Source organism: Danio rerio, chromosome 22, assembly GCF_049306965.1.
Source record: "Danio rerio strain Tuebingen ecotype United States chromosome 22, GRCz12tu, whole genome shotgun sequence".
Lineage (NCBI taxonomy): Eukaryota > Metazoa > Chordata > Actinopteri > Cypriniformes > Danionidae > Danio > Danio rerio.
Window position 1 is genome coordinate 13,155,779 of NC_133197.1, and position 21,722 is coordinate 13,177,500.

At 36.9% G+C, this 21,722-nt stretch overlaps 1 protein-coding gene across 6 annotated transcripts in view; it reads right to left on the reverse strand.

Annotated features, from left to right (window-relative positions):
• Window positions 1-2,763: 2,763 nt before the first annotated feature.
• cntnap5b (contactin associated protein family member 5b) overlaps window positions 2,764-21,722 on the reverse strand; it is a 179,167-nt gene continuing 160,208 nt past the window's right edge. For all 6 annotated transcript variants that reach the window (XM_009296210.5, XM_073937421.1, XM_073937420.1 and 3 more), the window contains 7 exons: window positions 20,400-20,639; window positions 13,051-13,275; window positions 9,520-9,653; window positions 6,763-6,850; window positions 6,373-6,576; window positions 3,887-3,955; window positions 2,764-3,561 (listed from right to left, as the gene is read on the reverse strand). In XM_009296210.5, the coding sequence (XP_009294485.1) occupies window positions 3,359-3,561; window positions 3,887-3,955; window positions 6,373-6,576; window positions 6,763-6,850; window positions 9,520-9,653; window positions 13,051-13,275; window positions 20,400-20,639 (1,163 nt within the window). In that variant the 3' untranslated portion in view covers window positions 2,764-3,358. The remainder of the gene's footprint in view (window positions 3,562-3,886; window positions 3,956-6,372; window positions 6,577-6,762; window positions 6,851-9,519; window positions 9,654-13,050; window positions 13,276-20,399; window positions 20,640-21,722) is intronic.

Below are 21,722 nucleotides of genomic sequence, written 5' to 3' on the forward strand. Positions count from 1 at the left end.
GGTGCGGTTCAACTGAAATATGAATCCGTTCTTAAAAACGACAGCATGAATGTGAGCTAGTGAGAGCTTTGCAAGCAAATCTAACTTCCCATAATCTCAAGAGGTCCAGGAACAACTGACGCAAGTGTCAATGTTAGTCTGCAACCTCAATCACCAGTTCAAATTCTGCTCAGAGTGGGGTGAAGTAGAAGGGGTTATATTGGTGCCGTGACCCGGATGAGGGTAAGGTTTAGGGCGGAGTGTAACAAAGGCCAGCTAATGAAAGCTGTGCTAGTAAATCTTACTTTCCTGGCCTCAAGGGCTGCACAAGTGACAGATATTATAGGATGTGATCTTTTACATGCCTGCCTATCATGACCGAATTGCTGGCTCAAATAACTGTAGGGTTTATATTGGTGCCGTGACCCAGATAGAAGTGAGGTTTGGGGGATTAGTGTATGCCAGCTAGGGATCTACTGATCCACAGAAGGTTTTCCACCAGGGTTATTTGTGTAAGTTTCCTTTTTAGTCTGGACCTTTATTTTCCCTCAGCAAAAGAGAGAATGTCATTTACTTTTTGGATGGGCTGGGGGTAGGTAAATAATCAAGAAATGCATAAAAGTTTGTACATTTACTGATGAGTAGCTCAACAAAAAACTTCTACAGACACTATAAGCTGCTGAAACTGCTTGGGAAGGCATCCTGTTCCGTGTCCGTTTTGGTAGCATGAATAGCTGAGATTGAGGATTCATTATTTCAGTGAGACGTAGTGAAATCTAATGAGAGGAACGGCCTAATCATGGTGCAACATTCAGGCTGGTGTTTATCCACACTGAGATAGATTTGGCTGTAAATCGTACTCAGTTCTGAGCCCAGGGCTGTTCGAGAGAGGATCCATCATCTCTGTTCCTTCGCAGGAGTGACATTTACATAGATCACGGCAAGATAAATATCTAGCTTTACTGATTCTTTGTCCTGACGCCACTGAAAATGACAAATGAGGGGGCTGGGTGGGGCGATGATTAGATACCGCCTCGAAGCTTCGCTCTGATGTGTTGTGGGTATTATCGGAGAAATCTGGACACCTTGACCCTTTCCTACACCATCCTGTTCGGAACATTTTTCGCATCATGTTGAGTCCGGGAACCAATTATACTTAGATTATATCTCATGGCGGCTAGGAAGAAATCATAATATGATCAAAGACATATTTGAGGCTCATACGGGAAAGACCTGGCAACCTTTAAAAGGATGTGAATGATATTTTGACTCCATTACTCTGTTCCTCTGGAATATAATGCAATAGAATCAGATCCCACCAGTACAGAATGAATTCTCATATTCCCAGTCTAAGAGTTTAAGACTGGTGTGATGCACTTTAGTGTGAAACCATCTACGTGCTTCGGAGGAAACTTTGTGTTCCTGGGAAAAGCAGAAGAAAAAGAAACCATCATGGCCATTTCTGATCAGCATATGAGACTTTACATCAGTGAACGTAGGGAAATGTGAAAAATGTGTGTTATTAAAGATTGGAGGACATTGGGGCTTTATTTCAGGTCCTTCAGGCTAGTCTCTCAAAGAATTGATTGAAATAATAAATCTAATAATCTAATAAAACAAATATTAAATAATTTTAAATACAATTTAATGTTAAGTATATATATATATATATATATATATATATATATATATATATATATATATATATATATATATATATAAATATATTGGGGGCATAATGAAATCCAATATGGTGTTAAAACTATACTATATTCAAGGATTCAAGGTCTATTTTTTATTGTCCTCAACGTTCTTTTGAAGATGCTGCATCCTCTCTATCTGGATAGCATAAAAACCCTATTTTGCAGAACTTGTTTTTTTCAGTGGATAAGACGCATGTACGCTTTTGTGGTTGAGACCTACATAACGTGATTTATGCAAGTAGAACATCCTTTTTTTATTTCTGGAACAGTATTTCTTTTAACTGATCACTGACCTCAGATTTGGTCACAAGACTATTGGCTATCAGTGTATAGGGGTCACATTAGGGCCTGAAAATCCTGCTAGGGTGTATCAGACATGCACTTCCAACAGTAAATCTCTAAAAGCTTGTAGCAAAGCCCCAGCACCAGAAACAGACGCACTGAATGAGGAAGTCTTAGATTTTAAAGACAGCATAAAAATAAAAATTGACCCAATAACTTTCCTTAAAGACCCTATCAAATTAGAATTGGAGTTCTGTGACCATTATATGCTAAACAACCTTTCAAAGTGGCTAAATAAACATTTAGCACCACAAAATTTATAGTCTTGACCATGTAGCAGAACAGCCCAAGAAGATTAAGAAATCAACTTGGACTACAAGGATTTGTGTCCAATAAAGTCCACACAAATCCACTTCTATTCCCCCAGACAACAATTAAAGCTACCAATATAGGACATGCTATTTTATAGCCCCTTCACCCTAATTTTGAATGATTAACTAGAACACATTGTTCCAAATTCAAAAAAGGAACCAAACCAAAATTTGATCCATCCCCTTTTCGGATATCATAATCAATCCCTCCACTCCAAAACAAACCTCCATTCTAGAACACAATGCCCATATGACCCAATCATGATACAATCAAGTAATTTTTTCCTGCTCTTCCCTTTTCTTCACATGACTGGTAAGTTAAATCCGTTGCAAATGCCTTTTAGGTTGTCCTCGGGAAAGGAAACAGGGGATGAATGTGTGAAGGAGAACCAGAGCAAAGGAATGAGGAAGTGAAAGAGCCCCGGTGGTAACATCACCCACTTTATTTGCATCACTACATCGTGCTTGCCCATGGCCGAACAAGACCATTCGTGCTGGATTAGTACCGCACCAGAGCCGTTTGATTGGTCACGGTCCACAGAACGGAAACCGTTGAGTGTTTGTTTGTCTGCCAGAGTGATTCGCATGTGTGGCACACAAACGTCTCTGTAATCTCTTTGTTGTCTGGTTAAATAATTAGCCCTGAAAGCAAAAGAGTCGCTTCAAACGTTTGATTCTCCATCCTCTGCGAAGGGCTGAAGGCCATGTTTGGGTACGGCTTCTGAGCTTTGAAGCCACCTGATCTTCTAACTCTTTGTCTAAAACCGCAGCAAAGAACAACCGATATGAACCCGGGCTGTCAAAATCCATCTGCATACAGCCGTAATTCAACATTTCTCTGGTGTGTACTTTCTGTTTCCTGAATCCTGGATGCTAAAGGACAGTGGTTGGGTGGGTTGAAGGGCACTGGCTGTGTCCACAAGGCTCAGCTGACTTCCTGTCCCCAATCCCTGTCCACAGAGTTGGCGCACAGCGCAGGGTCACAGCGACTCAGTGGAGGTCACAAGGTTTATATGCCATGGGTCAGATGAAGTACTCTTTCCTGCTGTCTCTCATGGCACTGTGAAGGTCCAGCTCAGCCCGGTATCTGAGTTCTGGCCGAGGTTGGTGATCTTTCTCCTTGACGGGGGCCATCTGCCGTGTACGGTCGTGTCGATGTCGGTAGAGGAAGCGGGTCATCACAGCCACAGCGCAGAGGGTAATGAGCACTACTGCTGCTATCAAACCTGTGAGAGAAAGAATAAGTGCCACTTGTGGACTGCAGACAATTACCAATTCAGATGTGTTCACATTTATTGTTGCTTGATAAATAATCCTTGTCAAAATAGGATGATTTCCAAAGCGATTTAAACTTTTTTTGAGTTTAGGAATGAGAAAGTTTTCCAGGCAAGACATTTTTGCCTACAAAAAGTTGCTAATGTGACTTAACCTCTACTGTCACCCCGTCGAAAGTTGATCAGATATATTCCTGAAAGAATAATTATGTGGATTCTCGTTAAAGGTCTAATTCTACAGAACCTTTGCATTTGGGAGCAGGAGAGAGACACCTACCTCCAATTACCGCAGAGTCATTTTGAGCATTCAAAAGTTTCTTTCCTCTACTTCCTGTATCTGTAGAATCTGTGAATAAACCAAAAAGAGATGTGGAAATTATATTTAGGCCCAATCCCAATTCTACCCCTTAGCCATTCCCCTTACCCCTAACCCTCGTTTTGCGCATTCCCGTGAAGGGGTAGGGGTAGTATTTTTTGTCATTATTACGAGTTTTTACAACAATTAAGCACAGGTTTTAAAACATTATAACTGTGTTCTAGTTTTACCATCATGCTTTAAAAAAAAAAAAAAAAAAACGCTAAAATAAAACCCGCTAAATTTCAATCTATAAAATCTATAATCCATAACAATAACTCTTGTACAGCAGTCCCACAACATTCTGACAAGGGGAAGGGGCAGAGGTAGGTGTACAAAAATACAATTGGTTTTGGGCCTAAATGTCAACCTTATATCTACCTGGCTATATTGGTACAGTAGCCTGAATGAGGTTTTAACTCCTAGTTTCCTTGTCTCTTCCCCTTAACCATACCCTTCATTTTGCGCATTCCCGTAAAGGGGTAGGGGTGTCCCAATTCTCTTTAGCTTGAAGGTGTAAGGCTAAGCGGAAGGGGTAGATGGCCCTTTGAACAGAGATTTTTCAGGACGCACTCAAAACTCAAGGGTTAGAAAATTTCCCAGAATATACCAGCCACAACGGCAGGATAGCAGGAGATCCACAAATTAGTATTTTTTGTCATTATCACGCATTTTTACAACAAACAAGCACAGGTTTTAATACACTATAACCATGTTCTTGTTTTACCATCATGCTTTAAAAAAAACTGTAAAATTAAAACCGCTAAATTTTACAATCTATCATCAATGACACTCGAATACCCTGTCAGAAAAGTCTAGTGGCTGGGAAAGACCTTTTTACAGTGTCTGCTATAATGTTAATGTTGTTTTTGGTGTGTACATAGATGAATATGGCCAGTGTGTTAATGCGCAGTATAGTTAAACTCTTATAACAACTGAAATAATCACAGCAGTCGCGGTCGTCTGTTCTCATATGAAGCACAAGATTGCGATGACATATGATGACGTGTGCTGGTGCTGTCCCATTTTTAGGGGTAAATTTTAAAGCCCTTCCCCTTCACCCTTGGTTTTAAGGGTCAAGGGGAAGAGGTAGGGGTACAAAAATAGAATTGGTATTGGGCCTAAATGTGAATCTTATATCTACCTGGCTATATTGGCACAGTAGCCTGAATGAGGTTTTAACTCACTCCTAGTTTCCTTGTCTCTTACCCCTACCCCTCGTTTTGCGCATTCCTGTAAAGGGGTAGAGGTGTCCCAATTCTTTTTAGCTTGAAGGCGTAAGGCTACGCGGAAGGGGTAGATGGCCCTTCGAACAGATATTTTTTAGGACGCACTCGAAACCAAAGGGTAAGAAAATTTCCCAGAATATACCAGCCACAATGGCAGGATAGCAGGAGATCCACAAATTAGTATTTTTTGTCAGTATTACGAATTTTTACAACAAACAAGCACAGGTTTTAATACATTATAACCGTTTGCTTTTTTTTTTACCGTCATGCTTAAAAAAAATACTAGGAAAAAAAAAAAAAAAAAAACGCTTAATTTTACAATCTATAATCCATAACAATAACTCTTGTACAGCAGTACCACAACATTCTGACACTCAATGACACACGAATACCCTGTCAGAAAGTCTAGTTACTGGGAAAGACCTTTTTACAGTGTCTGCTATAATGTTAATGTTGTTTTTGGTGTGTACATAGATGAATATGGCCAGTGTGTTAAAGCGCAGGATAGTTGCGCTCTTATTGCCAGATGACTGGCAATAACAACTGAAATAATTACAGCAGTCGCGTTCTTCTGATCTCATTTGAAGCACAAGATTGCGATGACATATGATGACATGTGCTGGTGCTGTCCCATTTTTTAGAGGTAAATTTTAAAGCCCTTCCCCTTCACCCTCGGTTTTAAGGGTCAAGGGGAAGGTGAAGAGGTAGGGGTACAAAAATAGAATTGGGATTGTGCCTAAATATCAACCTTATATCTACCTGGCAATATTGGTACAGTAGCCTGAATGAGGTTTTAACTCACTCCTAGTTTCTTGTCTATCTTTTAGGGCAAGTAACAAGTTGAAGTACTAATAAAGATCATATATAGACTTTAGGTTTGGATCAAAACTTTATGATTGATTCTGATTATAAAATGTTTGCAGAGTAATAACATATCCTAGGAGACCAGCACAATTTAATAAAATATGCTTAAGAGATATTGGATCCTGGCATGAAGTCCAAAATGGTGAATTTTCATTTGATATTAAGAACCTGTGTGCGATTGGTGTTCAGCATTGTGTACACTTGATCTGATCCCAGCAATTATTAAAAATCAAATGCACCAGTGTAGGGGGGAATCTGATCCCGTTCATCCTGCAATTCATTCAAATCATAAGACTCTATAATAGTTTGACCAACCTGACAAAGATCTGGATGAAGACTTATCCGCAAGCTCTCCACAATTGGACTCTACCAGGTTACCAAGGACGTTGACCAACGAACTTCCTCGATTTAATATGGCTGCCTTGAGAGGAGCCAAATGGTTGAACTGAACTGAAGACAGGCAGCCAATAAAACCTCTCGATCCCGCCTGCAGAACCTCTTCATCAACACCAGCTCGACCTGACAGCAACAAGGAGAATTTTAGGAAGATCTTCAATATTTGTTCCCACAACTACCAAAAAATGGTGCTATATGAAGAATTCCTGGCCATAAACTCTCAAGGTGAGTTGGAGTGGTGAATCAGTCAGTTAAGCACAAGCTTGCACACCCACAGCTTTAATCTTAGAGTTTAATTAAACCGCCTACCTGTGACTTTCCCCAATGTCAAAGACCTTATCGTGATCAACTCTTTGTCCGTCGACAGGCTGTATTTCAGATTGGTATCTTTATCAATCTAAGAAGGAAAAGGATACAGAGGGAAAACCAGAGAGTGAGAAAGAGAGAGAGAGATGTGGCGTGACATTCGCAGGATTCTACAAATACTCTGGTATTTTATTGGTGTGAGACAAAAGACGTTGTGTTAATCTGCAACACTACGTGGAGAATACTGATGACATCCTTGAGTTTAAGCACTGCTCATAAAGTCTGTGTTGCGGGGTGGGTACAAAACTTCAATCTGTCATCAGCCATGCACGTCAAGGTACTTTATCTTCAGACTGAAAACAAATCTGATCTAAATCAATTGAGAGGAATGCGTTTATTCATAAATCTATTGCTATGTAAATTGTTGCATGACTGTGAGCGTTCAGACATCTTTAACTGAATGAGTGTGAAAAACTTTGTATACATAAATTGGTGCGAGAACATAACCGGCATTTTTTATTGAATTTTTGTGAAATGTCTGTAAAAAACAGGATATCATTTTTAGCAGAACATAAATTGTTGCATGACTGCAACCTAATGATTTATTTGAAATTGTTGCATAACGTGACACACATCTTTAATTGAATTTTAGTACAATTTATTCATACATTCATACATACTTTGCTAGTTCATACACAATTGTTGCATACAGTAAATTTGACAAACCTTTTAACCCTTAATTTGACAAACCTTTTAACCCTTTCACACACGTTTTAAGTATTCCTGCTGACGCTACATGTTTTTTTTTTTTTTAATGGAACCATGATTTATTCATACAGTTTATTGTTTTTGTTCTCTTTTCATCAAGTACTGATACGAGTTATAATTGTATTGATATAATATCTGTAAATATCTGTAATACATGCATTTATCTTTTAAACAGGTTAATAGTGATCATATTGTTTGATCTACAATAGATGATGGGTTCTGCGCTTCAGTGAAAAGATTAGAGCTGCTGGATTTACAACATGTAAGTTCACAAACTTCTGAAATTTGTGAAAGTGGCTTTTTCAAGAGTTTACACTCAAGCCCTGTTTACACTGCCAGTTAAATGTGACCCAATTTCGATTTTTTGCTCATATGTGACAGATTGGATCTGTTCTATGGCCGCATAAACATGAAATAAAGCATGCATTTGGATATTCAAAGATCGGTTTCAGGCCTTCTTCATATGTGGAAATAAATCAGATGTAGCTATCACGTATCATGTAAACAGGCAGATTGAATTTATTCATGTATTCCGTTTTGTACGTCATTAAACTTGCGAAAGAGCATGGGTGCAGACGCTGACGCAGTAAACAACAACAGAGAAAACATGAAGGAAGAAAAGTGGTCAGTCGCCACAATTTGCTCCAACCAGACCCAAGATCTCTCTCATAGCCCCAAAATCCTCAGAATGGTGGAGAACACCATATATAAACCATAAGTGCAAGCTGCGATGATGGCCCTTTCAATTCTCCTCCGCCTCAAAATCATTTTAAAGTTGGGCAAACTTCGCAAATTTCTAGTGTTTCTAGTGTGGCAAATATGCTAGAGCCGGCTTTTATGCATGCGCAAGTGTAAACACATGAATAAGATATGGGTCACAATTAAAAGAACATGTAAACAGACAATGGGCATCAAGACCTGACAGTGTGGCCTTAGATATTGCTTGATACTAATTGTAGGTTTAGCATGCTGTCCCGGAAGAGAACCCAGAGATGAATGAGCCCAGGGCTCTCGTCTGGTCAGTTAGCATGTAAAGGGGTCTAAGATCAGAAAGTTCTCGAGAGCTCGCCCTGGTAAAGGAGGAAAAGGCGGAGATGTGGTGAACAGGGATTCTTCAAAAAGCAAGAATTAGGATCTAAGGTAAAAATGAACTATTCATTTTAGGCTTGAATTAATCTGATTGGTTTATCGATGACTGCAGATGAGAGACCTGCTGTGATCAATCATATCACATGCACCTCTCAAAATTAGTTTTTAAAACTTCACTTAACTTTGAGGTAAAATATATAAACATTCTGGTAACATTAGCAGCGTGCATCTGACGTAAAAAAAAAAAAATTAAAATTGTCAGATTATGTTTAAAAATAATTATTATACCAACTTACAGTGTGCATGTTTTGCTAGAACTTAAATGTCTGAAACCTAATGTGAATGTTATTTGTTTGAATAAATTTTGATCACATGACGCAATGAATGTACTAATCACACCAGTGTGACTGTACACTCCAGGGACCAGCCAAGACTGATCACCAGTGAATGAAAGTGAAGAGTCATGGGGAGTGGGGTGGTGGTTACTGTCGTGGAAGAATGTAAAGAGCAGCAGAGGCTGGGGGCCAGGGGGGAGGTGTTGCAAACGAAAGTGGGGGGGTGAGTATGGTGGACAAAATCGAAAGGTGGGAGCAGGGTTAGGGAGGGAATTTATTTGGGCCTCCAAAAAGTAACTCTGAGGGTCCCCGAACAGCGTGACCCCTTAGAATAGTCTTAACTTCCCCTCCTTAGGTGCACAATCACTCCCATATAAATGTACATGTCAAAGACCTAAATTTAATTTCTGTGTAACTGATTCTATTTTTCAGGTAAAGTGGTCACTGCCTACGACCTACATCTTTATTAATTAATATAACATTCATCATGAAGCTTAGTAGCTGCAACAGAACATCCTAATTTATTACCAAATTAGCGTCAGTTAATTGAAAAGCCAGCACAACTCACCTGGACATACATGTCCCGTCCCTCTCGATGAATCTGAACTCTGTGAAGCTCCCCATTGGCCAAATTAAGGGACGTTGGCATAAAGATGTCAGGATCTTTCTCTCTGTTCAGCCGATACCAAATCTGCAAACTCCCTGCAGGACGCCAATGAGACGTGGAGAAGGCAGACAGACATAAGTGAGACAAAATCAAGTCAGCACAACTTACTCTCAGGCTCATTTCCTTCCCCACTGATGAGGGCAATTGCTGGCCTGACCGCTGTTTTGTAATATTAGAAATGCAAAAAAAAAGATGCTCCTTTCCAATCATCACAATCATTGCAGTAATCATCTACTGATGGTGTGAATGTAATCATAAAACAGCTCTGATTGGCCAATACAATGCTGTGATTTGGCGCATGCCATAACAGGACAAACTGATCAATAGAAAACAAGGTTGTTTTAGTTGACTAAATCCAAAAACATTCAATTTTGTTGAAATTCTTAAAAAAAAACTAGCAATAATCCTGATTCTTAATTCAACTTGCAAAAAGGTAGTGGTTAAACATTTTCAGCTTAACTTTATATGATATTTAAATCCAAAACTATAAACAATCAGTAGAAAAAAAAAGGGAAAAAAAATATGACCAAGCAAAATAATTAACCACTAAATGTAAGAAAAAATGTGAGAAAAATCTAAATCTGGATTTAAAATATACAACATATATTAGGGGTGTAACAGATCACGGTTGATCCGTGATCCCTACGAATCACAACCCACAGTTCGAAACGCACAAGGATTAATAACTTTTCTTGAACTTGTAGGCTAATCCAATATTTATAGCAATTGCAGTAAGGTTGCCTTCGCGTCATTCAAATCACGTGTATGAAAGCATTTTGCCTTCCCTGTAAAATATAATGATGACAAAAAAAGTTGTGGTGGGACCTTAATGCTTTCTTAAGCTATTAATTAAAGGTGTTTTGTGTTTGTTTAGCCTGCATTAAAGCATACAGTGTAATGCTGCACAATTAAACATTTACAAATCGTGATCTAAATTCAAACATGACTGATAAATGATAATGATTTGCAAATGTTTATTAATCGTTCGGAGTGCTGCATTCAAATCTGAGTTTGATCGAGAGAGATTCCGTTTTTGCAATTTTTTAGTTAGTTACAAACAATTAAATAACACAGAAGTACTGGGAGAACAATTTATAGTTCAGATATAAACACTGATATTTATGGTAAGATTTAAATCACAGTTTAAAGGAACTTGACGCTTCTGAATGTTGTAGTTTTGTGTGTGAATTGTTGAATCATTAATTGAAAATAAATGATATGTTGTACAAGATTTCTTGTACACTTTTATTTAGCATTATCAGCAACAGTTGCAAAGATCATTTTTCATATTGAATATTTTCCTTTTTTCAGCTGTATTTTCTTGATTTTTTATTTTTATTTTTGTTTAAACCAATGGTTTTGCAGTAATATTTTTGTATAAATGAATGACCTGAAAAATGTTCCGATCCGTGACTCAAAAACCGTAGTGTGATACGAGCCGTGAGATATGCGATCTGTTGCACCACTAATATATTATAGATCTTTATTTGAAAAAAATCATTCTCAAAGCTATATGTGACCCTGGACAACACACAAATATCTGGTTTTGGAAATTGAGATTTATGCATCATTTCCATTTATACAATCGTTCTTTTGATGTTTGGTTTGTTGTGACAGGATAATATCCAACCAAGGAACAACTAGTTCAGTTTTTTTGTAATCTGGGGGTTTAAACAAATGTGAGAAAATAACCTTTAAAATAGTCTAAATTAAGTAATTTTGACTTTGTATTTAATTTTTTTTTCTTTTTCCAGTTATACCTAGACTAGTTTTGTAGTCCAGGGTCACATGTAATATATATATATGTATATATATATATATATATATATATATATATATATATATATATATATATATATATATATATATATATATATATATATATATATACACACACATACATACATATATATATATACATATATATATATACATATATATATATATATATATATATATATATATATATATATATATATATATATATATATATATATACATATATATATATATATATATATATATACATATATATATATATATATATATATATATATATATATATATATATATATATATATATAYATATATATATATATATATATATATATATATATATATATATATATATATATATATATACACACATACACATACATGTATATGTATATATTAGAGCTGCACAATTAATCGCTAAAAGATCACGATCTCGATTCGACGCTCTAGACCAGGGGTCACCAAACTTGTTCCTGGAAGGCTGGTGTCCTACAGATTTTAACTCCAACTCTAATCAAACACACCTGAACAAGCTAATCAAGGTGTTACTAGGTATACTTGAAACATCCAGGCAGGTGTGTTGAGGCAAGTTGGAGCTAAACCCTGCAGGGACACTGGCCCTCCAGGACCGAGAATGGTGACCCCTGCCCTAGACGATCTTAATCCAGCATTTGTACAATTCTGTCAATCATATTTTCAAGTTCAGGAGAGAAGAAAAGGCGGCTGCACGAGTCTTTTCACATCCGTTGCTCAGTGACATTGACACATCCAAATGATGTTGAATGAGTCACATAATGTATTTATAAGGTATAATTCACCTAAAAATTTTATTTTTGTCTTGATGTTTTCGCGGCCAGGAAATCACACGTGACGAGCTGCTGACCGTGAGCTGTTATGACAGAGAGGGCACGTCTACTTATTGATAGACGCGCGCGCGTCTACTTTAGTGAACAGAACCTGCATATGTTGCAAGTAACAGGTAATACAGTTGTAAATATTATTCAATATTTAATATAATATTCAATATTGAATATAATCTGATAATGGCAAATGTCTGATTTTACCAGTGAATAAATTTATCTGGTATGACAGATTGCAAGCATACATCTCAAACATAATAATTCAACATCAGAATTATTATAAATAGAATATAATTATTTATAAAAACCAGTAAACCTACACATAATATTATTATTGATGTTTTGCCATATGTTTGTTTTTACCATAACTTTATTTTACATATACAGAATCGTTAAAAAATCGTGATCTTTATTTTGAGCAAAAAAATTGTGATTCTAATTTTAGCCAGAATTGTGCAGCTCTAATATATATATATATATATATATATATATATATATATATATATATATATATATATATATATATATATATATATATATATATATATATATATATATATATATAAACAAATAATTAAGGCTGTAGAACAAACAATGTTAGGATTCAAAAAGTATATTACAATAAACTATGCAGCACAATATTTGTTAACTTGAAGCAATACGCTTGTTACACTAAAAATGGATGGAGAAATACCATTTTGTTTTGAAAAAGTCAAATAATATTGCATTCATTTCATTTAAAGGGATGAAAAAACAACGACTTGAGCCCATCAAAATCAATATAAACTATAAATACCATTGTGAGCCAGAATAATGGCCATGTACTGCTGATGATAGGTGTTGACGGTCAGAAGCATGGCAGGCGTCTGAGTTGTGAGGAAACTGAAAGCGATGCTCTCCCGTGAATTGCTGCTTTGGGCGAAGATCGCGGAGGACTGACGGCTGTGGTTGCGCATCACAGAAAACGGCTCCTGGAAGGTGTAGGTCACCGAGGACCCGCTTTCAAATGACACGGAAACCTCTGCAAAGGAAGAAAAACACAAAAAGCATTGTCACAAACGCTCGTGGGCAGATCCTAGACAGCGATTTTGCTGTTTTTGTTTCCATATCAGCATATTAATGCGCTGTCGAACACCAAGGACACGCTGCTGAGTGGACAAATGCGGAGGAAATGAATCATTTAAACTTTAAATGAATGCAAAATTATGCTTGGACTGAAACCGACCCCTGGGGCATCTCATGGTGTTCATTTACTCATAATATTATCAGGATGGAAACACCATCCCTCTGGAGTCCAATAAAGAAAACGCAAAGCCTCATTCACGGAGTGCTGAATGGCTCGGCTGTCTGGCGTATCGCAGGATCAAATGTGATAAAGGCTGTATTGACAGGCGAGAGGTTTAGCATTGAATGTGATGGGCAGGGATGCTCTGCTGGGACCGCTCAGGTTGCAGCCCTTTGAGCGAAATTCATCCAAACAACCGCGGTTCATGGTCATTGACGCAAGTCGTATCCAGAACTGCGCTGAATGGCTTGTGTTCTATCCAGTTCAGCTTGATCAGGTGCAAACTGTGGACACAGCAGTGTCTGCAGAAATCAAGGTTACAAAGATTGTAACTCAAGGACTGTTTTGCAAGTCTCCTTAAGATTTAATTTGAGATTTTATTCTAAGTATATAGGTAAAAACCTCTATATCAGATTTATAATCTGGTCCATATTAAAATGAGGGTTGTTACAATACTGGAATTTAATACCAAACAGTACTGAAAAATTAAAAACGTCTATTCATTCAATTATCTTCTTTTCGGTTTAGTCCCTTTATCAATCCGGGGTCACCACAGCGGAATGAACCACCAATCTATCCAGCATGTTTTTACGCAGCGGATGCCCTTCCAGCCGCAACCTATCTCTGGAAACATCCACACACATTCATTCACACACACGCACTCATACACTACGGACAATTTTGCCTACCCAATTCACCTGTACCACATGTCTTTGGACTGTGGGGGAAACCGGAGCACCCGGAGGAAACCCACGAGAATGCAAGGAGAACATGCAAACTCCACACTGAAACGCCAACTGACCCAGCCTAGGCTCGAACCAGGGACCCAGTGACCTTCTTGCTGTGAGGTGACAGCACTACCTACTGCGCCACAGCGTCACCCTAAAAACGTCCATGGAGTTTCGCTGATAAATCGACTGATCTTTACAGCTTTAAAATGCTCCAGTAGCCCTGTATCTGTGGTTACACTCAGTGAACAGCTGTGAATTTATTGAATTGACGACTTTCACGCCCAATAAAAGTATTTTCTGTTTAGCACGTGAACACAATGGCAAATCAGCGCTGTTTGAGAACGCGCTCAAATGTTAGCAGGAAATGGACGTTTTTAAAATTTCATTACCGATTGGTATCAAATTCCACAATTGTGACAAAACTAATTAAAATCAAACAACAATTCATAAATTTGATCAATACCTGAAGTTATCCTGACAAACTACATGTATATGCACATATTCAACGCAATCTTACGGCAATTCATAACTTTTTGATTTAGTGGTAATTTGTATGAATTTGTACAATCTAATTCGTACAATTTACTATGATTTGCTCATCACCCAATGACGGTTAGGATTAGGAGTGGGGTTGGGTGCCACACCTTCATTTGCAAATCGTACGTTTTCGTACGACTGAACTAAACTGACAAAATGTAAAATACTCACGTTTCTCATGAGATCAGGCTGACGTATTACATATCACTTTCAGGTGGGAATGCAAAAAGTGACCGTTCACGCAAAAATGAAAATGTACACATTATTTACTCAAGTGTTTTTCAAGAGTTCACTTTTAGCTGATGGTTGATTATAAAGCATGTTTGGCATGGTGTCCCGGGAGAGAGCCTTGAGCTCATAAGATCCTCGAGCCTAGGGCTCCCTTACATTGCAGGGCGAGAGGGGAATTTGAGCTCAGGTAGATCTCGACAACTCTCTTGCTTTAGTAGCTAATGAACAGATAGTGATTGCTCTTAAGCGATAACTACTTCCCAAGAGCATTTCAATGGTGCTGATTTGGATTAGTCGATTGACTTAAGTTGTGTGTTTTTGGAAGATGAAAGGAAACTGGTGGGCCCAGGAAAAACCCACGTGAACATGGGGAGAACATGTAAACTCCACACAGAAACATCATCTGGCTTGATAAAGACTAAAACCAGTGACGTTCTTGGTGTGAGGCAACAGTGCTAACCACTGGGCCACTGTGTCATCTGTCAAAGAAAGGAGGAGGAGTAGGGGTGGAAGGGGGGATTCTTCCAAATGAAGATGGCTGTGAAATGGAACTTCGGGTATTTATAGTGACTTTGGAATCGTCTGATTGGTGAATCATGAATTGGCTAATGCGTGACCAGCTGTGTTCAATCATAAACACACAATCCTCTCGAAATTAGTTTATAAATAAACCCCACTTAAACCTTTATGAGTCTCTTTTTTTCAGCTAAATACAAAAGTAGATATTTTGAAGAGTATTAGAAATTGGTGACTATTAAGTTCCATTGGAAAAACAATACTATGGAAGACAATTGTTACCCGTTTCATAAATTTTTACATGTTTTGTTATCAACAGAAGAAAGAAACTTAAAAGTGTTTGTGGCAAGTTTTGCGAGAACTATTCCTTTAATTTTTGGTTTACACCAGATGTTGATGAAGCATCAAGCACGAGTGATTTTCATGTTAAATCAATGCAAAGACACGAATGGACTTCCTGCAGTGCTATTCACACAAATTAATGCGAGTTGAACGTTTTGTGCGTTTGTAGCACTTAATGTGCATATCATGTCTTGAGCTAGAATCGCTTGAGTTGGAAAATTATACTTCAGAGGACATTTGCGCTGCATTAACCAATCAGGAGCTTACTCTTGTAGTGGCATGATCATGACATAGTGCCTGTTGTTGGTATCCCGAAGGGGAAATCCTCCTGGCGACACCGGACAACAGTTAAGCAAACTGGGCTGGGCTCAGTCAGAAGCACAGCTGAAAGCTTCCATCCTCCTGGTATAGTTTCTGGAGGAGCTTGGTGCATCTCTGAAATCAGGATCTAGTGGATTTGACCACGAACAAATCTATGCTGTTTTTCAGCCCTCCTAAAGCACAGCTAATCTCTCAATAAAATACATGTTAGTTATTTGGCAACGAAGCTAGCCACACAGAAGCCCTAACCATGATGCGAATCTGTTTATTGTGAAGTGAATTTGACATGCAAACAAAGCAAGTAAAGTCAAAATGTTTACAAGTCAATTATCACATGAATATTGTGATTTATCTGCGTGTTACTCATCTGGTGTGAACACAGCATCAGAGGTTACATTTGATTTTTTATTCCCTAAAAAAGACAAACCTCCCAAATATTTATATATGACAAACTGAATGCTAGCACAACAAAATTTCACATAACACAGAAAACCCTTTAATTGGACAACAAAAGTAAGCGTCAAATCAAAAGAAACGTTTTCAAAAAAAAAAAAAAAAAAAAAGTCAGTAACATTGTAAGCAAAAGTACCAGTACAAAAATAATAATTATTATGTAAATGTCTAGAAATGCTTTTTAGTAAAACAAAATAAAGTGCAAAAAAAACACATTTGGTAGCGCTAGTGGCTGAAACGTGATTGCAAAAATAATAGAAAGCTTTGTTTGCGCTGGTAAAGCTAAATTGCTTGAAACTAAATTGAGTAGAAAAAAATTATCTGTTTTTTAAACCCTCGTAAAGTAAGCCTTATATTAGTGCTAAAATAACAACAAAGAGCTAAATTTGTTAGCACTAATATGACTAAATTACAAAAATTTAAGGATGATTTTTTTTAGGGCAAAAATGACCACATTTTAATGCAATTCCACTGGTATTAGTCAGATTGCAGCCCTTTGAGTGAAATTCCTGGTCAAAAGCGCAAGTCGTATAGAGACAGAGAGATAGACAGAGAAGAGCAGAACAGCACTGAATGTCTCATGTTTTATCTCGATCAGCTTTGATCAGGTGCAATCTGTGGGCACGGCGGCGTCTGCAGAAATCAAGGTTACCGAGCTTTTAAACGTCCTCCTTCTGGAAGGCTCTTTGATTCGGCGTGGAAGAGTGAGGAGGATACTGAAGTTAAAAACAAGCATTTTTTTCAAACTGTTTTGACGATGAACCTTTCCCTTGAGCAAAAAGACAATCTAAAAACCACTGAGATTGTCATAGTCGGAGAGGGACGGGTTTGTCATGTTGAGATGGTCCGTTAGAGTTTTGTTTACATGTAATTTGACATTTTACTTTGAATATATAGTATATAAAACCATAACAGAATTATTTTTGATCAAATTACTACAAAAATAAAATGTAAGAACATAGGTAAAACAAAAAGCATTTAACATTGTTAGTAAATGAAAATTATATGCAAAAATAACAAAAAATGACAGCAAAATATGTACACAACAATTAAAAAAAGATTGGAACTTTGTTAATGTTGATACAACAAAATTACGTGAAAATGAAACTTTGATAGCACTGATATGTATAAATTGTAAAAAAGACAGGAGGTTTTGGTAATGCTAATTCAACAAAATCTAAAGCCAAACATTCAGAAAGCCTTTTTAATGCTAATACAATAAAACTAAAGTCCACGTAAACCAAAAGTTGATGCCGTTTTTTTTTTTTGTTCAGTACGATGACATGCTTCCAACTGTAATTGAATACTAAAGCTGCATTCAAATTGCGAGCAACTGGCAGCAGCAAAGCGTCAATCGATCGTTCATATCAATGGAGAGTGACCAACTTCCGACGAGCTCTGTCAATATGAGCGAAAGTTGACGCAAAGGTGGGCATGTCGAGTGACACAACAAAGGTAAAAATCCTTTAACTTTATGCAAATAAAGAGCGACTAGACAGCCAATAGGAGCACCAGTGGAGCTCACATAGCCGGTTGTATTCTCTATGTTGTAGATCTATACAGACTTGTGTCTGCAGCAGATAAATAGTTGCAATCACAGAGAACACCCTTTTTTCTTGATCATCTTTGTAACTAAGCATTCATATCTCTGAATATCACTATAAACGATACCCAAGTAACATTAAGGTGGGAACGTCCACACCAGTTTCAATTGCCACCCAGAGCGACAGGCAGCTACAAAGTCGCTGCTAGTGTGATTGAGGCATAAGCAGGGGGAGTGGGGTCATATTTTTGCACTCCTCTTCTCATCTCATCTTTCACTTGCAGCAAACTAACGGTTGGAGAGACGTGGCTAAGCATGTTTCAGTCAAGCTGTCAAACTGATGTTTTCATAGAAGGACTGCTGTAGGTTTGGGGAGATTTTGTTTGAAGATTACCAAAATAATTCATCACCTGAGAATTATAAGTTTCTCTCTGACATTTTTCTCAAAATTGAGTTTTTCACTTATTCTTATTAAATGACAACTTATTATGTGATGTTGTTTACATTTTAAGACTTTTTATTTAAAAACAAAAAAGGTTTTATCTACAAAAGTTGAACTCTAGCTTGGCTCTATAAGGTTCTTCCTGTGACCCGATCAGCATTTTTAATGCACGCATGAGGACCAATCAAGATTGGCTTTCTTTGTCATTTCCCGGACTGCTCCATTGACAGCAGGAAAGACCAGAAAGACAAAATCAGAGTGGACTAAATAATGCTGCACCACACAAAGTTGAGAAGCATTTGGAAGCATGTTTTTGACACTGAGATAAAATGTTAAATTTTACACTGTTGAAAAAGAAATGAATATTAAAATTATAAATGTAGTTTTTATTTTTTTGTACAGTACATATGGTAAGTGAAACATTTTTTTTTTAGTGTTTATTAAGCTCATAAGCTCATTGTTTGTTTTCTTTTAAAAGTCTTCCCTGAAGGGCAAATACTTAATTTAATTTTTGGGACATCTAATTCAATAAACGTTATTGCATAATTCATATAAAGCATAAAATGTAAGAAATATTACTATATTTATTAGATAAAATTAACATCTGCATGGGATAAAACATTTAGCACAACCTTGTATGCTTAATTTGAACAAGAAATGATATTCATCCTAAAACATGGAATAAATGTTATAGAAACAAACATTTTACTTTCTCAAGCATCAACATATTGCTACAACACCAATTTATACTTTTTTGATTGTATTTCTTGAAAAGTAATGCTTCAATGAATGATCTGCCAAATAGAACCTTATAATTCCAAGTGAAAAATGATTTTTCAGAATGAGAAGGTTCTATCTGCATTTACAGTGTTATTTTACTCCAATTTGCAAATGTAAGATAATTTTGATAATTTACATTTAGAGCACATTGAGGGTCTCTGTCATGTTAATGTATGAAAGAGAACTGTTACACTCATACTGTTTGCTATAAGGAATGCAAAAACTTTGAAGCTCAATATCTTAAAATCATTTAGAATGCAGATAAAACCTTATAATTTAAAAGTGACAAAAAGTTTTTTTCATGGATTAACTTGCATGTTCACGTCAAATCTAACAATGTGTGCAAGCAAAATAAACATTGTAATTTTTCATGTCAAAAGTCATGACTAGGGCCAGACGGAATTTGCAGACGTTTTTTTGCTATTTCTGCTGAGAATTTTGGTAAAAATCAGCGGATTTCTGCGGAATTGTTTTGGGAGTATCATTACTAAAACCCTAATATGTGAAATAAAAAATAAGATATTGTTTAACTTTTATTTATGTTTAAAATGCAAATCCACTTTATTTAGTAAACAAAGCAAGTCTCTCATATAATATACCTACTAAAAGACAGAAAATATTACTGTATAAACTACATTGTGCGTAAATCAGATGAACATGTTTATATTAGTCAATAATATCACTGTAATTAATTTAAAAACTGAAATTTAAATTTACACACATTGACTCGAGTAAATAAACAGAATTAATGATGGGTTAAAATCTGCGGAGTTCTGCGTGAGCAGAACCAATGTTGTAGTAATGTAATCAGAGCGGCAGAACTACAAACTGACTTTATTTGCCAATGGCGGATATGTGTTTGATTGAAGCTAATAATCTTGTACATTTCATGTGGTTGCAATCTATCGTAACACCAACAACAAATAAAGTCATGCAGTGTTCCCCGTCAATAATAACAGTGTACCTTTTTTGCAGTTGGGTCCTCCGTAGGCAGAGTGTGTGCAGTCACAAACGTATCCGCTGCTCTTCTCAATACACTTCCCCCTGTTGTGACACAAGCTGTTTTGGCTGCTGCAATGACCTGGACATCCCGAACTGACCCCGGGGGTCATTTTAGCCCGTTCCTCAAGGTCAAGCGTCATCCCGTTGATGTTTAATGACCTGATGCACCCTAAAAATCCTCTCTGCCTCGATGCTGTACCTCCTGCAGATTACAGGGGAAAAAATTTATATATATTATACTATGGAAATTTTAATAAGTTATTGGGCACTTAACCATACATGGTAACTTCACTGATGTTGATTAAAAAATAGTAATAAAAAGTAATAAATGTCTTACAACAACCCCTGGTCATACTCCAGTAGTTTTTCAATGGGTGTTCTATACAGGGGTAAAGGTGCTGCAATTGCTTTGCATCTATTCGAGGTTTGTAATGTCTTGCCAATAGACGACGTTATCAAAACAATCTCTGTTCACATATATTAAGCAAAAATGACTAAAGATGCCGTATTTTGCATGCCAGGCCAATAGATGGTGATATCACTCACTATCCTGAGCCACACAAGCGTAGCCCTGTAGTCTGCCATTGTTGTTTTGGACTGTCAAGTAGTCACATGCGCTCATAGACCGAATGTAATATATCAGGGAAGAGCACTGTTTTCTCAAATGTGTGTTTTCATTACAACTACCAAGGCAGCCATTTTTTAAGTTTAGCGTTTTCATATATACCTATAGTAACCTCACTTTTCCCAAATGTGTTTATAATTCATCCTAGCATTGTTATTTAACCAAAATGGCAAAACAGAAAAGAGTTCAGAGTTTTCTTTTACATTGAATGGCCAAAACGATCAAATTGTCCGCATGCATTTCAGCATTCGCTACTTTTTCCTGTGTCTTTGAATATGCGTCCATCTGCTATCTAGCAATTTTCTGCTAACAAAAATATAACTTTTATGATAGCAAAAACATCATTTTGCTTATAATGTTTCCAAAAGACATTTTCAATCAGGTAAAAAAAACGTTGCCGTCCTGCTTGCCCAACGAAGTGAGGTACGCACCTTGGAGAGCGATCTAGTGACTTGTACACAACTAAAAAACTAAAATACACAAAAAGTTCACTTTTTTTAGAGTATTTTGATTTTGTCAAAATATGACGACAGGCATTGAAATCTTAATTCTAAAACCTCAAGAGAAGCTTCAAATGTAAATATGACAAAAATTCCATTCGATACAAAATGAAGTTGCTTTTAGAATCAGTTTATTCAAATATCAACAACAAACGACTAT